Source organism: Pyrus communis, chromosome 14 (genome assembly GCF_963583255.1).
Source record: "Pyrus communis chromosome 14, drPyrComm1.1, whole genome shotgun sequence".
Taxonomy (NCBI): Eukaryota; Viridiplantae; Streptophyta; class Magnoliopsida; order Rosales; family Rosaceae; genus Pyrus; species Pyrus communis.
The window spans coordinates 10,106,592-10,126,573 of record NC_084816.1 but is presented as its reverse complement, the minus strand read 5'-3'; the positions used below and the strand labels follow the sequence as shown (position 1 = coordinate 10,126,573).

The 19,982-nt window shown below is 38.1% G+C and overlaps 2 protein-coding genes across 3 annotated transcripts; one reads left to right on the top strand and one right to left on the bottom strand.

The window, feature by feature from the left end:
* Positions 1 to 1,364: 1,364 nt before the first annotated feature.
* Positions 1,365 to 4,719, top strand: LOC137716112 (histone deacetylase HDT1). Its single transcript, XM_068455507.1, has 10 exons — positions 1,365 to 1,463; positions 1,962 to 2,032; positions 2,120 to 2,325; positions 2,932 to 2,954; positions 3,046 to 3,096; positions 3,193 to 3,356; positions 3,687 to 3,764; positions 3,875 to 3,959; positions 4,230 to 4,341; positions 4,434 to 4,719. The coding sequence occupies exons 1-10, from the start codon at positions 1,451 to 1,453 to the stop codon at positions 4,492 to 4,494; spliced, it is 864 nt and encodes a 287-aa protein (XP_068311608.1). The 5' UTR covers positions 1,365 to 1,450; the 3' UTR covers positions 4,495 to 4,719.
* Positions 4,720 to 4,991: 272 nt separating this feature from the next.
* Positions 4,992 to 8,339, bottom strand: LOC137716110 (splicing factor U2af small subunit B-like). 2 transcript variants are annotated; one of them, XM_068455505.1, is made up of 7 exons: positions 8,208 to 8,339; positions 7,682 to 7,768; positions 7,483 to 7,564; positions 7,219 to 7,345; positions 6,708 to 7,139; positions 6,454 to 6,476; positions 4,992 to 5,265 (listed from the first exon to the last, which is right to left on the bottom strand). In XM_068455505.1, exons 1-5 carry the CDS (start codon positions 8,292 to 8,294, stop codon positions 6,728 to 6,730), a joined length of 795 nt encoding a protein of 264 aa, XP_068311606.1. In that variant the 5' UTR covers positions 8,295 to 8,339; the 3' UTR covers positions 4,992 to 5,265; positions 6,454 to 6,476; positions 6,708 to 6,727. The 2 variants fall into 2 exon arrangements, with proteins under 2 accessions (XP_068311606.1, XP_068311607.1); XM_068455506.1 differs by lacking the exon at positions 6,454 to 6,476.
* Positions 8,340 to 19,982: the final 11,643 nt, after the last annotated feature.

Below are 19,982 nucleotides of genomic sequence, written 5' to 3'. Positions count from 1 at the left end.
GATCGAGGATCACAAAATGAAAAGAAATGTGAGATTTGGAATCATTTGAAAGTATTAGAGATATATGTTTGAAATCTAGTTGAATGATTGAGAATCTCTTCATTAATGTCCAGCTTTGAACATGATTTTGAAAACGGAAATTTTATTTGGATCAAATTATTTTATTTTCTACACCAACTAAAAAAAAAAAAAATATTTCAATTCAACTTCCAAGTTTGCCCATAATTAAATAAGAAATAGCATCTTGCTCTTTACATCGTATTCTTTATTATTTATTTGTAATTTTATTTATGTTTAGTTTAGATTCTTTTTTTTCAATTAAATTTTACTCTTTTACCTCTTAGTGTTTATCATTTATTTGTAATTTTTTATTATGTGTAGTTTGGATTTTTTTTTAAATTAAATTGTTTTATTTTAGAATTTAATTAGGAACTGGTATTTTGCGATATTGATAAGAAAATAAAAAAGAGTAATCATTGTTGTTTTTACGTCTACAACGAATAAGCCAAAACCTAGCACACCACTATACCCTCTATAATTTCTTGCAAAACGAACCCAAGTGAGCGCAAAATATCTCCTCAAGATCGTCGACGACTGTTATCTCCTTCAAGTAATTTTAAACTTTGGAAACTATTAACACAACATCAATGGTTGAGTATCTATACATACGTGTGACACAATCAAATAAAAATGAGGGTGATGATGTTTCTCCAAATCCTCCAATTGGGGATTATTTATTGGATATTAGGGGTAAGTTAACAAAACCATACCCTCGAAGAGCAAATCCATGTCGTCTACCTCCACTCATAATATCTTCTAAATCCAATAATTAAAACTTTGATTGTATGGTTTTGGGATGAGTATTATAAACTTACAATTTTGAACATAACAAATTGGTCTTACGGTTATCTTCTTCAAGTTTGCTTTGATTACTAAGAAGGAAGGAAGAGGAGATTCTTATCCGAAAGGCTGTTTAAGATATTAAGAATTATAATTTTTCGTTGTGTAAAAATGATAACCAGATTAATATAATTCAGATTGGATTCATATAAAATTTCTCATTTGAAAATCTATCTCCTTTGTATTATAATTCGGATTAATATCCTATCAGAGGCACATAACATCTTTTAAAATCTGGCAAGTCGGTAATTAGATCTTATTTAATTGTAACCTTGATTAGGTTTATTTATTCAACAAGAAAGAAATGCGTCCAACGGGAAGTTTTCTTTGAAATCATTCGTTCTGATCTGGGCCTCGGCCCCGCTTTAAACTAAAGCCCAGGCCCATCCCCACACTGCGATTGACAAGTAAGTCTTCAAAAACCCTAGCACGAAACCTGGCGGCAATTCGCTTATAAAACGCCCCTTAAACCCTCCATCTTCCGCCTCTCCAGTCGCGCACTCTCAAAAACCCTAGCCCCCCTTCTCTCTCACTTTCTCACAGTTCTTCAATGGAGTTTTGGGGTAATTCGTCTCTATCTATATCTCTTTCTATTCTTCGTCTCGCATGAATTCATTGTCTAGGGTTTCCTACTCTTATGATTTGTGTGCTCTGCTCGTCTGCTCTGAGAAAACTTGCTTTCTGTGTTCGATAGTTTGAAAATTTTTGGCTTACGGGTTGTGTTTTTATTTTGCTCTGCATTCCGTTACCGATAACTTTTATGAATGTGATTCTGCGATTGAGATTGTTGTGATTGCTAAAATTCTTGTGTTCAGAAATCGGTGTAATTATTTGACTTGATGATTTCCATGAGCGTTTCGGGTTTACGGTCTCTTAAAATGGTATCCTGCATCGTTTCCTATTCGGGTTTTTGTAGACAATGTGGATTTAAAAGGACAGTGGTGATTAATATGCTTTTTGTGGTTATGTAATGAAATGTACCTGGATATTTTGTCTTTGCAGATATTATGCTATTAATTATTGTTGTACTCTGAATAACGATTCCGTTTTCGTTGGTTTAGGTGTTGAAGTTAAGGCTGGAGAGCCTGTAAAGGTAGTGCCAGCGGAAAGCTATGTTATCCACTTGTCACAGGTTAATTGATTTGTCCACTAATTTTTGTTTTGAATCACTGTACATGGCATGCGTTCGCAAGTTTCTTAATAGTTTCTTGTTCGCTAGGCAACTCTGGGCGAGTTAAAGAAGGGAGGTGATCAGTGTGTTATCCATGTCAAGGTCGGAGACCAGAAGCTTGTTTTGGCAAATCTCTCATCTGATAAAATGCCTCAGATTCCCTTTGACTTGGTCTTTGACAAAGAATTCGAGCTCTCTCACAACTTGAAAAGCGGGAGTGTCCACTTTTGTGGTTATAAAACTTACATTGCAAAATATCCTTTCAGTTGTTTGTGTTTATGCTAAATTGATTGTTGGAGCATGATATTTAAACTTTCTTTCTTAATGCGTTAATCTTGTTATGATAAGGTGGAGTCTCATGTTAAAAGCGGTTCTCAGTCAGTTGTTTCCTATTGCTATTTTTTTTCAGCTGGTTGGTACTTTCTTTGGATGACCTTTAATTGGGTTGTTGAATATTTCTTTTCATCAGCGGGTGTAGTATCGTTGGATTGGGTTGGGTGTGCACCTTAAATTTGGGAATATGTTAATTGGCTTATAGTACTTTCTGGTTTTACATTGTGTTCTCAAAATTTAGTTTACTGTAGTTTTATGAAGTTTTTGTTCAGTTGTCTTTTGTAGAAATGCATGCAAAACATGCAGCAATTCTATCTATTGCTTTTGGGGATCAAAATTGTATGAGTTCATTATTATGTTTTTTTCCTCCATGCTAGTTATCATTGGGGGGAAACAAGTTTTCATGAACTGGGGTTTTGTATTGCATGGAACTATTATAATGCTGATTTTGTAATTTAGTGTTGATGAATGTTGCAATATTTGGTCTCTCCATGTGTTCCTTGACTACTTGCTGTTTCTGCTGCCACTGAATCCGACGAGGACCAATCTGGTAAGTTCTATTATATTTTACTTCTCTGTTTTGTGTTTATCGTTAATGTATTATTCAATGTCAGCTGATGTGGTTACAATTTTCCTTGTAGATTTTGATAGTGAATCAGAAGAGGATCTCCCACTGAATTTTACTGGCAATGGTAAATGCTGCACTTGGACTTCTCTTTTTTATTTTGTTGCGCGGGAATGCGTGGGAAAGTTCAGTTCATTCTAACCAGTTTTTCGATTGTGCACAGGTAACATTGTTGAAGCAAAGCCAGCTCCACCCAAGACTAAAGCTGTCAAACCAGAATCTTCTGGAAAGCAGAAGGTTAAGATTGAAGAGCCAATTAAGGATGAGGATGATTCTGATGACTCAGATGAAGATGATTCTGATGATGATGATGAAAGTTCTGATGAGGTAACCAAAGGGGTTTCTTAAGAATATGGCTATTCCTTTATAAGTATGAAATGAAAAGTGTTATGAATTATACCAAAAAACTACAGATTATGAACTATTTGCACACAAGTTAACTTATTTCAAATGTTCTGGTTTTAACCAATGTCTAAGATTAGTTTGAGTTTTATTTTTTTCCTCTTTGGTCCTGAAGATTTGTTCGTGGGTTGTGTTTCAACTTGTTTGTTGTTGGAGGTTCTTGGGTCAAATGTTAACATTGGATTTAGCTTTTAGATTACCAGTTTCTAGCTTGTATCTAATAATCACTTTCAAAATTTGCGTTTCGTATTGTAGGACATGCTTGGAGCTGATAGTAGTGATGAAGATGATGAGGACAGTGAGAAAGAAGAGGACACCCCAACGCCTAAGAAGGTAATCAAATGAATTCATATGGTTCTTGTTAGTGTGTTTTTCGCTTTTAGTTTTTTAAGTTTTATTTTTTCTGTGAGTTCTAATTGTTCATAATTTGATTATTTATGCAGGACTCCAAGAAAAGGCCCAATGAGTCTGCCCCAAAAACTCCCGTCTCTGCTAAGAAGGCAAAGCAAGTTACTCCACAGAAGACTGGTACTTTTCCTTTTTCTCACACACAAAGAAGCATTTTTAGTGTAATATCACTGCAATGATTCTTTCTGTTTTCTAGCGTTAGTGGTCGTATTAGGAATGTTTCTTGCATGTTTTATGGACGACATGTGATGTAAATGCATAACGATTCAGGAAACTGCACAACATGCAATATAAATTTCTAGTTTGATTCAGAAAACAAGAAGCAAGATAATTTCCCTCTACTTGGTGCTTGGTTTTATGGACTTGTTAAAGTTGTTGCATCTGTTACAGATGGAAAGAAGGGTGCCCACACTGCAACACCACACCCTGCAAAGAAGGGCGGAAAGACTCCACAAACACCCAATTCTGCTGGCGGTGATCACTCTTGCAAAACATGCAGCAAGTATGTGAAGGCTATAACAGTTTATTTTCGCTACTATTGGCGTTGGACTGTATTTTGCTGCTGGTTTTTATGTGTTGTGTTGCTTGTTGCAGGTCATTCAACTCTGATGGCGCTCTTTCGTCTCACAACAAGGCCAAGCACGGCGCTAAGTAGAATGAGAGGGACGTGCGGAAGCGTTGCACGCCTATGATATGTTAATTATTTTGATAATTCAGAGTAGAGAGGGTGATGTGTGAAATGTTTTGGGCGTAGTGGTTGTCCTCGAGGTTTTTGAAATACGCGGCTTGTTATTTATAGTTAATATCTTGAATTGGACCTATGTTTTAGTCTCTTGTATTGGATATTCCTCATGAATCCCAAAGTCTAATTTGATTTTAATCGCACTATAATCCAATTACCTGTGTCTTAAATTTTGTAAATAAAGTGAAGTTGGTCAGAGGCAATTTTTTTGTATTGCATCGCATAGTCATTTTGGATTCAAAATGAGTGAATAACCATGGCTCGACAACTGTTTGTCTCTCTTTTTAGCCTAGAAAATTTAGGGTTAAATTTGGCTGATAGGGATTAAGATTTCCAATAAAAGAAGAAAACTTAATGCTTTAAAATTAACCAAAATAATTATATACAAATAAATAATAACAGAAACCGAATAACTTCTTAATATGATCATTCCCACTAAAAACATCAAATAATAATCCTTGAAATCTCAAATATATCAACCAACTCGTTCAACAACATAAGAGAATTTGGTTGCCACACGCAACCTGCACCATAATTAGACTACTACAATTACAAACTGTAAACAACCTACAACAGTTGTTCGAGCCATGGAATTCAAAGGCACTTTCGTACTCCCGAAATGAAACCTCAAACGTCGAATAACCACTACATTCGCCTGAATCCTGAAACACTGCACCAGCAAACCTGTACACAAATTCCATGGTAAGCTGCAATGAAAAGAAAAAGGTATGCACCATAGAAGCAGGGAAACCTGAACCTGCAAAACTAGTAAAGAACGTAAGATCTCGACTTTTTTTCTCGTAAATTGAAACAGAAAAAGATATTAAGCTACAAAGAGAGAAGGAAACAAAACCCAAGACTGAACCATGATATTCGATCATTCACTACTCTTGATTTGTTGTAGTCACAGATCCTGACTGAAATTGTGATGCATGCAAAACAAGCAAACAAGTTTCACACGTTTGCAACACATCAACTAGGGAATGCTTTCATGAACATAAATAAGAACAAAATAAAACCTTTTTCCGTCCTAATTGAACAAGAAAGATATACGGGGCCTATTTCATACAGAGATGCAAGAGTGACTGCGATCCGCCCCTACTTCCCAAACAGAAATTCTTAGCTGAGGGGGATGGCTATGCTACAATATTATACTACTACGAACTAAGCGTTATATTATTTTCTTTACAGATTTCCAAATCTAATTTACTTTTTGTGATAAACTTTTGATTATTTGTGCTTCAAATAATCAAGCCTCTAAAGAATTTCCTATTTGAAGACTAACACTATATTTGAATGAGGAAAATAAACTTGGAATTTGGATAAAAATCAGAATTTATAAGTTGACATGCACCATTTTCCTTGTTTGGATTCATAAATATAGAAATTTAAAATTTCTACGTGGAAAGAAAGAAAAAAAAAAAAAACTTGGAATTTGGGACATTCAATTCCCAAGTTTAAATTTCATGTAAATAGGTGTCATTTCCCAATTTCTATGATTGAGAGTTTAAAAATAACAAATTCAGTATTCAATTCCATTGTTCTTTTAGGATAACCAAACAAGAAAATTTACAAATTCTAGAAAATAAAATCCTGTCATTTCAATTTCAGTCATTTTAAAATTCTTTAGTAATCTTAAATTTCTTCGTCCAAACATAAATGTAGTATTGTTAGGAATGCTTAACTAGGGTTTACCCTAATTGGTTTCTACAAAGGACAAACTGATGAAGGAACACTGTTTGAAGTGAATGGTTCAATCTAAGAATAGAGATCTAGGGCAGTAGGGAGGAATGTATTGAGGCATATCATGCAGAGAGCACACAGTCACACAATATGAATGATAAAAAATGCAAAGTTATTTCAATTCCATACCACAGAATGAACCTGCACACCACCTGCAAAGTGGAAAATGTGCTGTAAGCTATATTTATTGAACGTATGCTTCTTGTTGAAACATAAATTTCTTTCGTGATTGAGCATGTATAATATATATTGACGAGTGTGTGGGTGTGGGGGAGAGAGAGAGAGAGAGAGAGAGAGAGAGAGAGAGAGAGAGAGTGTGTGTGTGTGTGTGTGTGTTCGTGTGCAAAAACCAGAATACAGCCGTATAATCTCAGTAGTCATACCCTCATTTATCTGGAAGCTGCTATTGTTGCCGTTCCTCATGGCCATTGTACTGTTGTTCCATTGGTTCATGCCCATTAGTGTTACTTCGGTCAGTGTTGACCTTACTAGCATTTTCATCCTGTTCTCTTTCCCTGTTCCACTGCTCAATCTTTGCCCGTCTCTCTTCACTTCCTTCTCTAATCGGACTGTGGTTTCTTCTTCTTCCAGGGCTTCTACTTCTACTGCGTCCTTTCCTTCGACCGGGGCTTACAGTCTTGTTCCTCCGGCTCCAGCTTTCAGGATAGCGATCCTCATCATCATACCTTCTACTATGACCCTGGCTACCATGAGAGCGCTCTTCATAGCTACGATGCCGGTAAGGGCTGCGACTCCTGCTTCGACTGCGACTATGCCTTCTCTTATAGCTCCCAAATAATTCACGCCTCAATTCCCTGACATTTTAACAAAGTAAAAATAATATTAGGTTATCAGTACATTCTGCAATTACAAAAAAATAACAAGAAAACTTACCTGCCAATCCTTTTCAGGTGCATAAAATTGCAGTATCCACCACGGTTGCATGTATTCTCCTCATATTGCCTGCAGGTGGCTTCACGGAAGTCTGTCACCGGTGAATAGTCAACAATGATAGGACGACCTGCAAGTGATTTACCAAGGGCCAGAAGTTCAGCATATGATAAATTGTAGGCCTACATAGAATACAAACCATAACCAGTAGAAACCTTGAGAGTTGAGACCAAATTCTAAAGATGAAAGATACAGAGAAAAACTAACCAGCATAAAATCTTCCACTCAGGTTCCGAAGCGCATTTGCAGCATGTTCTTCCTCCCTAAACTGAACATACACATTGCCCACCTGCCCAAATGAATAAATTTCCCAGTCGAATCAAATATCAATAATCTTTCTGTTGAACGAAAAACATAAACAAGGAAAACCGAACAAGAGCTTAACTCTCCGTTGAATATAACATACCATGTGGTCGGCTAGGTTGTCGCAGACATTCAGACTTTCAATGTCGCCATACTTGCTCAACTCCAGAAATAGATCCTCATAAAACTCCTGCAAAGTCCCATACACTCTTATAAGCTATACAGAATACAAAAGGATTTGCACAAACACTCTCATAAGGTTTTCAACTATTTCAAAGCCTTCGTATAAAGCAAGCATTCGGCGGTTTAAGATCGTATAATTAACAACTCACAGTTTAAATTAATCCCTAAATGTTTAAAGATGATAAAATATTAAAGATGCACTTTTTAATCACACCAATTCTGAAAATTTCACAAACTGGGAATCCACATAACAATAAACCCTAATCCACAGAAACAACACATAAATCCATGATAAATCAAACAACCCTACCAATAAAAACAACACAAAATCAAAGCGGTTTCTGTTGAATCATGATTCGTACAGCATAAACCAACATCAAATTAAAGCAAGTACGGCAAAAGGATTTCCGATTTTCGACACGATGAAGAAGAAGGGCGAGGGAAACCTCGAAGTGCCGCTGCATCTGGCGGGGGTCGATGGGCTGGCCCTGGCCGTCGACGCCGGGGGTGATCATATCGGGCCGCTGGTACATGTTGGAGAGCAAGATCGTGGGGCTGACGCTGGGCTTGGTGTGGAGTCTTGATAGGAGCATATTTATGCGACTTAAATGGCTTGTTCTCGTACATTTACGTTATGTTTCTTTAGTTATTTTAGTACTTTAAGCTATTTTCGTGTGTTTGTAGGTCCAAAGGGCTAAAGGAGCAAAAAGATGCATTTTGGAGACTTTTGGAGCACTTTTGGGCTAAGGACGGATAGCTTATGCTTGAAGCCAAAGTATTGGACGAAATTGAAGACCTAATTGGAGCCAAAGTGTTGGAACCTTGTTCTCTTTAGTTTTAGGACATTTAAACCTTTCCTAATCCCAATCATGCCATGCATAACACACATCCATTCTAACACATTGTCATTGCACATGCATTTCCTTCATTAGTTAACCCACATGCACTTATCACTTATCATCACCACATATCATATCACTTAATCACTTATCACTTATCATCACCACTTAACCACTTATCATATCATAACCACATATCATATCACTTATCACTTATTACTTAACATAACATCCACCCACTTCACCTACAACATCCACTTCACCTACAACATCCACCTACTTCACCTACAACATCCACCCACTTCACCTACAACATCCACTTCACCTACAACATCCACCCACTTCACCTACAACATCCACTTCACCTACAACATCCACCCACTTCACCTACAACATCCACCCACTTCACCTACAACATCCACTTCACCTACAACATCCACCCACTTCACCTACAACATCCACCTACTTCACCTACAACATCCACCTACTTCACCTACAAATGACATAGCCATATGTTCCCTCCACTACTCCTATAAATACCCTTGCATTCATTCATTCATGGACATCTCATTTCATACACAACACACCACAAACACATCCCTTTCTCTCTTAGCCGTGAGTCTCCCTTAGAATCCAAAAACCATCTTTCCATTTCCATCAATCCTCACTCCATTCCACACTACCACTCCCCAAACCATTCACACCATCAAACTATCCTTAGACCTTGTGCTACAACAACGAGGAAGAGAAGAGTGCCTAAACGTTCATACAATTCAAGTTTGAGTTGTTGGAATGTTTAGGTGTTTCTTTGATTTCAATGTTTAAATTCAATTCTCTTTGTTTGTACGTATGAGGAATGGAAGAGAAGAGTGCCTAAACGTTCATACAATTCAAGTTTGAGTTGTTGGAATGTTTAGGTATTTCTTTGATTTCAAAGTTATAATAAACTAAACCCCCTTTAGCTAGGGGGTGATTCGAAATATATGTTTATGCTTGCATTTTGATTTGATTAATTCTAATTGCGTTTCATAAGTTGTGGTTCAATTTGTTTAACCGTTTGATTGATAACTTATTTATGAATGTTTATTAAGAATGCGCGCTTAATTTTCATGCATCAATATGACGCTAGAATATAAGTGAGTTTCACCTAATAGTTACGAACTTATATTCACAAGTAGTGGAGGTTGCTTATAAACAATCGCGTTAAATAAATTCTTGGCATAAGTTTCATGCGTATTCCATAGTAACGAATGCCTCGTCAACACTTAAAGTTTTCATGATGCTTAATGATCTTTGATTGTATCTTTATTGTGCTTTTCACGTAAAGGACTTTTGGAGAATGTTGTGAATTGCGTTGCGCTAACCCATCCAATTCATTAACTTAAGGAAAACTTGACGGTTAATTTAAGCGGACCTAATTGACCCGGGGCGTTGAGAATTAATGATTTGTTGAAATGCAATTGGAAATCGTTTTATTATGCAAGTATAACATATGTGGAGATGAACCCCGTAGCTAACTTTCCATCCATTTGTTCTTTCTTTTCTTGTTTCTGTTTTCATGTTTAATTTAACTTGTTATTCAATTATGTTAAACATGTGAAACTAATTTCTTTTTAGTTAGAGGCGAATTTGAAGCCATGGACATATGTTGGTTATGATTTGATTTACTCCAGTTATGAATTCATGAACTTTAGATGTGGGTTACTTTTCTGTTTTGATTAAGAACTTGTTTATGTATGTGGGTTGAGGGTCGACACTTAATTTGCATGCCTAAGACTTGATGCTAGGATATAAGGGAATTTCACCTAATCGTTATGAACTTATATTCATGAGTAGTAAAAATCGCTAGTCACGATTGTGTTTAGTAAACCCTAGGCTGGATTAACATGCGTATTCCATAGTTATGAATGCCTAGTCAATGTTTATGATTTCCGTTGAACTTAATGATCTTTGTTGAATGTCTCTATCATGCGTATTCCATGTGAGAGACTTTGATTAGGAATAATTTGGTTGTAATGCGTATCCCATTCAATCCAATGAGCGGACCTAATTAACTTGGAGCATTGTCATTCATCGTTTGTTGAAGTCATAACTGGGAGTCAAATTATATGCTTATGTTCATGTGTGGATAAGGAACCCTCTAACTAGTTTTTTTTCTTCATTCTATTCCATCAATTTCGTTTGTACAATCTGTTTTGTTTCCAAGTTTCTATTTTAGTTTAATTTCGTCCAAAACCAATCCCCCATTTATTTTAAAGTGTTAGATTAGTTAGAAATACATTTATTTTGTGTTTTTACGTTTTTTTTTAGTCAAATCCAAGTGATTAACAATCCCTCCTAATCCCCGGTCCAGAACGATCCCTACTTATACATATACTACAATTTGACGAAAAGAGGGTTTAATTTGTGTGCGTATAAATCACGCATCAAATTTTGGCGCCGTTGCCGGGGATTAGAAAATTTGCTAATCCCTTGGATTGTTTGTTTCTGTATTGTCTTTTAGATTTAGTTTTTATTTGTGTTTTGTTTGTTAAGAACAACATGGCACTTGATAACGCTTCTCTTTTGTCACAGCTCATGGAAAGGTCCCAAATGCAAAGAGTTGATATATCTAATCTTCAATCAAGGAATAACGTGTTTTCCAATACTTACAATTCGGATTGGAGTGATCATTCAAACTCTATGTGGTGGGAACCTCAAAATGCTCAACAAGGAGGATATTGGCAGCCACCACAACCTCATATTCAATATGCCCAACCAAATTTAAGTTCGTCAATAGATTATAATCAAAAGCTTAACGAATTAATTTGTTTGGTGCAGGGCTCACAAAATCTAGACAATGAGGCTCGACAAGAAGACAAAAGGTTGGATCACTTGGAAAAGCAAATTGGGCAGATAGCGGAGTTCGTAGGACAATTTTGCGACCAAGGCAAACTCCCTAGTTCAACCATTGTAAATCCGAAGGGAGGATTTGAAGCACCTTTGCCGGAAGCACTTATTGCTCCTACGCCATCTAATTCAAGTAAGGTTGTTCCAATTAGTTCTAACCCCATTCCACCTAATATCCCTATTCCTTGCAGATTCATGACTTCCAAGGAAGAAGAAGGTGAAAAAGACATCTTGGAAGCCCTTTCAAAGGTGACAAGTAGGGAATGTCATGAATTCATCAAAGAGGACGTTCTTGAAACCACAAAATCCAAAGAAGTTAAATTTGATGACATTGGACAAGTCATAACCATCACTTGCAATCTGGCCAAGTCCAATATCCCTGAAACTTTCAAAGGAGTGGTGTTTGTCATTGAGTTCTTGTCGGACAAAACAAGTAAGTTTTTTTCAAATTCCTTTACATTTTATACTAACTTGCTGTTTTTTATGAATCAAGCACCTACACTAGAATTCAAACCATTGCCGGTTCACTTCAAGTATCACCTTCCATTCAAGGACCAATTCCATGCCGTTTGATTTTATTTATGTTAAAAAAAAAAAAAAAAAAAAAAAAAAAGAAAGAAAGATACTAAACATGGAGAAAGGTGGAGCTTCACAAAGGTTGTTTGCGTGAAGCCCCACTACGAGGCGCAGAAGCGGAAGGCATAGAAGCGGGAGGCATAGAAGCGGGAGGCATCGGAGCGGAAACCATCGGAGCGGGAGGCATCGGAGCTAGAGCATTCCAGGCCTCAATACTTGGCCAAGCGCTGGATGACCCAGGAAAAAGGTGCCTCTGGAGATAAGACGCAAGCCTTTGACGGTCACTGTGAATTCGACCCTCAGATTCTTGCAGCTCATCAAGCTTCCTCTTCATCCCCGACGAATAGTTATTTGCAAGCACATGCAAACTTCTATTCTCGTACTTAAGCTGCTGGATCTCTTGCTTAAGTCTTTCCACCTCGGCCATCAACGATTCCACTTGGCGGGACCGAGCAAGCAGGCGTTGGCCCATGTTGGACACAGAACTCGCACACTGAACACTAAGTGCGAGGGACTCTTGAACGGCCAACTCATCGGACCGTCCTGACAGCAGCCTACTATCTTTTGGAGTGAGGAGGTTTTTAGCTACTATTGTAGCTATTGTGGCGTCCTGCATCACAGAGTCTTCACCTGAAAGAGGACCGTTAGAAGATAAAAAAGAAGGGCGCCATACATTACCTTGACGGGGCGCAACCGGATCGCTGCTGAGACTCAAATCTAAGCTAAGGTTCGATGAGTTTGCCATTTTTTTTCAAAAGTGTTCAAAGAGAAGGGGTGGATGGAGTTAAAATTTCACAAAGGGCCGGAGTCGAGTTTCAGGAATGGGAAATCTTCAGAGTGTGTGTGTTGGGGTGATTGATAGCTCTATAAAAAGCCAAGACGACGCGTCCACCGATTCAAAGAGCCGGATTTTCCGGCGTAATTTAGGCGACGCTCCCTCGGCTTTTCAAGAAAACGCGTTCAACTTTGTCAAAAGATTTCTGACAAAGCTGAAAACACGTGGAGGCCATCATCGCATCTACACATCTTTAGCCGACAAGCGCAAAGTTCGGCGACGCTTTCTCTGCTTTTCAGAAGACGCGTGCAGCTTTGTCAAAAGGAGCCGCATCTGCACTACCACGTGTCGTTCAGAAAGCGAAGGGGGCGTCGTTCAGAAATCGAAGGGGCGCCAGCTCAGAAATCGAAGAGGCGTATTCAAAGATCGAAGAGGCGCCACTATTTCAAAGAGCCGGATTTGCGGGATCAAAACGTTTGTCGACAAGGGTAAAAAGTACCACCACTTGATATTATCTCTATATATGTCGACCTTCGTCTTTTATGGCAGGGCAAACCTGAAGAAAATGCCCAACTCTCCCTCACCTCTGAGGGCGCACTCCCAGCAAAGCCTTTCAAAATACTCAATTCTTTCTTCTTCCCCAAAGATGATACCAGATGCCTGGAGTACATATGACCCAGGAGGAAACGGCGGATTGAAGCATGTGCTGATTCATTCACCGCTTCTTCAAAGCAAAGGTATCTCATATGGGGTAACTAAAGTGTTTTGATGCAAATTCGTAGGGTTTTATCCACCATAACTTCTAATGTTGTTCCTTGCTGTTTTAAGGTGTTTTTAAGTTGTTTTAGAGTGTTTTAGTGTGTTTTGTTTTATAAATTCGAAAATCCCATAAAAATTTGAAAAATTGTTTTGAAAAACCCAAAAAGAGTTGTTTTAAGAGTCGTTTTTGTGTGTTTGTGTCTTAGGGTACCTTCCAACACAATGATAAGGATTTGGTTTATAATTGCATGACGGTTAGGAAGAGTTATAAACATAGAGAAAAGTTTGATTTACTCTTGGTATATGCTTGGTTATGGTTATAATGTATGACTTCACATGCAATCATAAAAGAAAAAAATTCGTTTTTGTAACATGCTTGAAGGAAGGAACTCAAACAAACGCTACAACCCTGAGAGACTTGAGCCTATAACGTTCTTTGGAGAGTATAATCTGTGATTTCTTGTTTTCTAAAGTCGTTGCATGATCTCATTATTCTTTGCTTGGTTACTACTTAGAAGGCGTTTCATCATATAGTTCCAAATGCTAGAACTCATGCCCATTTCATTCAAAGCATGTTATTGATTTGCATAACACATATTCAAGAAGAAGTTGTGTAGTGACCACCACCATAGCCAAATAGCCTTACTTCCTATACTTCGTATATGTTGTAAGTTTTAACCCCGTTGAGCCTCGTTTTGCCTTTATTCCTTGTTTACCCACATCACCCTTTACCTAGCTTAGAGTAGGACTTTCCTATACCCTTGTTCTTAAAGTTTAGTGAGCATGACTTAAATGAATTCCTTTTGAGTTACATTATGCAAGAAAATGAGTGTGGGGGAGTAAAAGTTTGTTCTTACGTTTATATGTATGTTTTGAGATTCAAAAGAAAAAGAAGAAAAGAAAAAAAAAAAAAAAAAAAAAAAAGAAAGAAAGATACTAAACATGGAGAAAGGTGGAGCTTCACAAAGGTTGTTTGCGTGAAGCCCCACTACGAGGCGCAGAAGCGGAAGACATAGAAGCGGGAGGCATAGAAGCGGGAGGCATCGGAGCGGAAACCATCGGAGCGGGAGGCATCGGAGCTAGAGCATTCCAGGCCTCAATACTTGGCCAAGCGCTGGATGACCCAGGAAAAAGGTGCCTCTGGAGATAAGACGCAAGCCTTTGACGGTCACTGTGAATTCGACCCTCAGATTCTTGCAGCTCATCAAGCTTCCTCTTCATCCCCGACGAATAGTTATTTGCAAGCACATGCAAACTTCTATTCTCGTACTTAAGCTGCTGGATCTCTTGCTTAAGTCTTTCCACCTCGGCCATCAACGATTCCACTTGGCGGGACCGAGCAAGCAGGCGTTGGCCCATGTTGGACACAGAACTCGCACACTGAACACTAAGTGCGAGGGACTCTTGAACGGCCAACTCATCGGACCGTCCTGACAGCAGCCTACTATCTTTTGGAGTGAGGAGGTTTTTAGCTACTATTGTAGCTATTGTGGCGTCCTGCATCACAGAGTCTTCACCTGAAAGAGGACCGTTAGAAGATAAAAAAGAAGGGCGCCATACATTACCTTGACGGGGCGCAACCGGATCGCTGCTGAGACTCAAATCTAAGCTAAGGTTCGATGAGTTTGCCATTTTTTTTCAAAAGTGTTCAAAGAGAAGGGGTGGATGGAGTTAAAATTTCACAAAGGGCCGGAGTCGAGTTTCAGGAATGGGAAATCTTCAGAGTGTGTGTGTTGGGGTGATTGATAGCTCTATAAAAAGCCAAGACGACGCGTCCACCGATTCAAAGAGCCGGATTTTCCGGCGTAATTTAGGCGACGCTCCCTCGGCTTTTCAAGAAAACGCGTTCAACTTTGTCAAAAGATTTCTGACAAAGCTGAAAACACGTGGAGGCCATCATCGCATCTACACATCTTTAGCCGACAAGCGCAAAGTTCGGCGACGCTTTCTCTGCTTTTCAGAAGACGCGTGCAGCTTTGTCAAAAGGAGCCGCATCTGCACTACCACGTGTCGTTCAGAAAGCGAAGGGGGCGTCGTTCAGAAATCGAAGGGGCGCCAGCTCAGAAATCGAAGAGGCGTATTCAAAGATCGAAGAGGCGCCACTATTTCAAAGAGCCGGATTTGCGGGATCAAAACGTTTGTCGACAAGGGTAAAAAGTACCACCACTTGATATTATCTCTATATATGTCGACCTTCGTCTTTTATGGCAGGGCAAACCTGAAGAAAATGCCCAACTCTCCCTCACCTCTGAGGGCGCACTCCCAGCAAAGCCTTTCAAAATACTCAATTCTTTCTTCTTCCCCAAAGATGATACCAGATGCCTGGAGTACATATGACCCAGGAGGAAACGGCGGATTGAAGCATGTGCTGATTCATTCACCGCTTCTTCAAAGCAAAGGTATCTCATATCATCAAGGTCAAAAGCAAAAGTATCTCATATCATGCTCTTTCCCTGTCTTTTTCTTTGTCCTTGTTCTTACTTGCATGGCAAAGTAAAAGAAGCAATCAGCCGGCACTTGGAGTCAGTCTTCCGATCTGGAGCCAACTGCCTGGAATCTATTCCTGATTGCTTACCTAGCGTTGCTCTCGAGTAGTCATCTTCAACGGTTGTTACACTTCCAGAGAAGGGACCACTCCTGCAAAGATTGAACAAAGAAACAGATAACAGGAGGAAGCTCAGACCTTCGGGGGAAACCAAAAGAACCATCCTGCTGCCCAGTTCAAGAAGTAGCACAAAGGAAAATCAACGATGGGCAGAAACCAGTTCAAGAGTAAGCCTGTGGAATCACAAAGATCAAAGCCTCAATGCAATCACCAAGGAGAAGAGGGAATTTACACTCCATAACCAGATTTGCGTCCCTAAACTCTTCTCTTTGTTAATTACATTATGCCATGTTTAATATGTTTAGTTGCTTTTTGTGTGTTTACTTATGTTTTGTGTGAATCTATGCTTAAAACATTGAGGACAATGTTTGATTTAAGTGTGGGGGGGGGGGTAACTAAAGTGTTTTGATGCAAATTCGTAGGGTTTTATCCACCATAACTTCTAATGTTGTTCCTTGCTGTTTTAAGGTGTTTTTAAGTTGTTTTAGAGTGTTTTAGTGTGTTTTGTTTTATAAATTCGAAAATCCCATAAAAATTTGAAAAATTGTTTTGAAAAACCCAAAAAGAGTTGTTTTAAGAGTCGTTTTTGTGTGTTTGTGTCTTAGGGTACCTTCCAACACAATGATAAGGATTTGGTTTATAATTGCATGACGGTTAGGAAGAGTTATAAACATAGAGAAAAGTTTGATTTACTCTTGGTATATGCTTGGTTATGGTTATAATGTATGACTTCACATGCAATCATAAAAGAAAAAAATTCGTTTTTGTAACATGCTTGAAGGAAGGAACTCAAACAAACGCTACAACCCTGAGAGACTTGAGCCTATAACGTTCTTTGGAGAGTATAATCTGTGATTTCTTGTTTTCTAAAGTCGTTGCATGATCTCATTATTCTTTGCTTGGTTACTACTTAGAAGGCGTTTCATCATATAGTTCCAAATGCTAGAACTCATGCCCATTTCATTCAAAGCATGTTATTGATTTGCATAACACATATTCAAGAAGAAGTTGTGTAGTGACCACCACCATAGCCAAATAGCCTTACTTCCTATACTTCGTATATGTTGTAAGTTTTAACCCCGTTGAGCCTCGTTTTGCCTTTATTCCTTGTTTACCCACATCACCCTTTACCTAGCTTAGAGTAGGACTTTCCTATACCCTTGTTCTTAAAGTTTAGTGAGCATGACTTAAATGAATTCCTTTTGAGTTACATTATGCAAGAAAATGAGTGTGGGGGAGTAAAAGTTTGTTCTTACGTTTATATGTATGTTTTGAGATTCAAAAGAAAAAGAAGAAAAGAAAAAAAAAAAAAAAAAAAAAAAAAAAGGAGTGAAAATAAGTAAGAATGAACTCACGAGCGTTGATGGTTGAAGAAAGGGTCCAAAAAGTTGAATATGGCCCTAAGTTTTGTGTGATTTTCCCTTGGGTGTTCAAAGTTGACTTCTGCGTTCTTAAGGGAATTCTAAGTGCCTAATTCAATACTTTGCTCACTATTGCTTTAAGAATGTTTGTTTATCCTTCACCTTTCATTGTTAGCCAATACCCTAGCCCCGTTACTACCCTTTGACTTCTATATTGAGTGTTATGTATTTCAATTGTGGAGTTTGAACTTGGTATGAGCTTATGGTGTCACTGGTTCTCGCGTCTAAGTAGTAGCATTCCATTCATGAGATCATATCTAAACATGCTTATTAACTCCAGAAAATGCTTTCCTTATTATAACATATGTGAGTGTTCGTCTACATGTTTACATCAATCTTCTCACATATACCTAGTGTAGGGTGTGTAGTCAGAAAATCTGTGTGAAAAACGAGAGTACATCTAGTAAGAAATTGAGGGAATTCTCTAAAGGCATGTTACTACATTTGAAATGTGTTTTAATTGCTTAATTGTGAACTAGTATGTGGTGACTATGATTAAGAATGTACTTAAGTGTAAAGATGGCTCAAATCTGTGAGAATAATGATTTTTAACTTGTCATGTGCATTGGAAGTCCCTGATACGATTGTTGGAAGGTGTAGGTTGTGTTTTGTTCTTTTTGTTTTGTTTTTCTGTTTTGCTCGAGGACTAGCAAAAGCTAAGTGTGGGGGTATTTGATAGGAGCATATTTATGCGACTTAAATGGCTTGTTCTCGTACATTTACGTTATGTTTCTTTAGTTATTTTAGTACTTTAAGCTATTTTCGTGTGTTTGTAGGTCCAAAGGGCTAAAGGAGCAAAAAGATGCATTTTGGAGACTTTTGGAGCACTTTTGGGCTAAGGACGGATAGCTTATGCTTGAAGCCAAAGTATTGGACGAAATTGAAGACCTAATTGGAGCCAAAGTGTTGGAACCTTGTTCTCTTTAGTTTTAGGACATTTAAACCTTTCCTAATCCCAATCATGCCATGCATAACACACATCCATTCTAACACATTGTCATTGCACATGCATTTCCTTCATTAGTTAACCCACATGCACTTATCACTTATCATCACCACATATCATATCACTTAATCACTTATCACTTATCATCACCACTTAACCACTTATCATATCATAACCACATATCATATCACTTATCACTTATTACTTAACATAACATCCACCCACTTCACCTACAACATCCACTTCACCTACAACATCCACCTACTTCACCTACAACATCCACCCACTTCACCTACAACATCCACTTCACCTACAACATCCACCCACTTCACCTACAACATCCACCTCACCTACAACATCCACCCACTTCACCTACAACATCCACCCACTTCACCTACAACATCCACCCACTTCACCTACAACATCCACCTACTTCACCTACAACATCCACCTACTTCACCTACAAATGACATAGCCATATGTTCCCTCCACTACTCCTATAAATACCCTTGCATTCATTCATTTATGGACATCTCATTTCATACACAACACACCACAAACACATCCCTTTCTCTCTTAGCCGTGAGTCTCCCTTAGAATCCAAAAACCATCTTTCCATTTCCATCAATCCTCACTCCATTCCACACTACCACTCCCCAAACCATTCACACCATCAAACTATCCTTAGACCTTGTGCTACAACAACGAGGAAGAGAAGAGTGCCTAAACGTTCATACAATTCAAGTTTGAGTTGTTGGAATGTTTAGGTGTTTCTTTGATTTCAATGTTTAAATTCAATTCTCTTTGTTTGTACGTATGAGGAATGGAAGAGAAGAGTGCCTAAACGTTCATACAATTCAAGTTTGAGTTGTTGGAATGTTTAGGTATTTCTTTGATTTCAAAGTTATAATAAACTAAACCCCCTTTAGCTAGGGGGTGATTCGAAATATATGTTTATGCTTGCATTTTGATTTGATTAATTCTAATTGCGTTTCATAAGTTGTGGTTCAATTTGTTTAACCGTTTGATTGATAACTTATTTATGAATGTTTATTAAGAATGCGCGCTTAATTTTCATGCATCAATATGACGCTAGAATATAAGTGAGTTTCACCTAATAGTTACGAACTTATATTCACAAGTAGTGGAGGTTGCTTATAAACAATCGCGTTAAATAAATTCTTGGCATAAGTTTCATGCGTATTCCATAGTAACGAATGCCTCGTCAACACTTAAAGTTTTCATGATGCTTAATGATCTTTGATTGTATCTTTATTGTGCTTTTCACGTAAAGGACTTTTGGAGAATGTTGTGAATTGCGTTGCGCTAACCCATCCAATTCATTAACTTAAGGAAAACTTGACGGTTAATTTAAGCGGACCTAATTGACCCGGGGCGTTGAGAATTAATG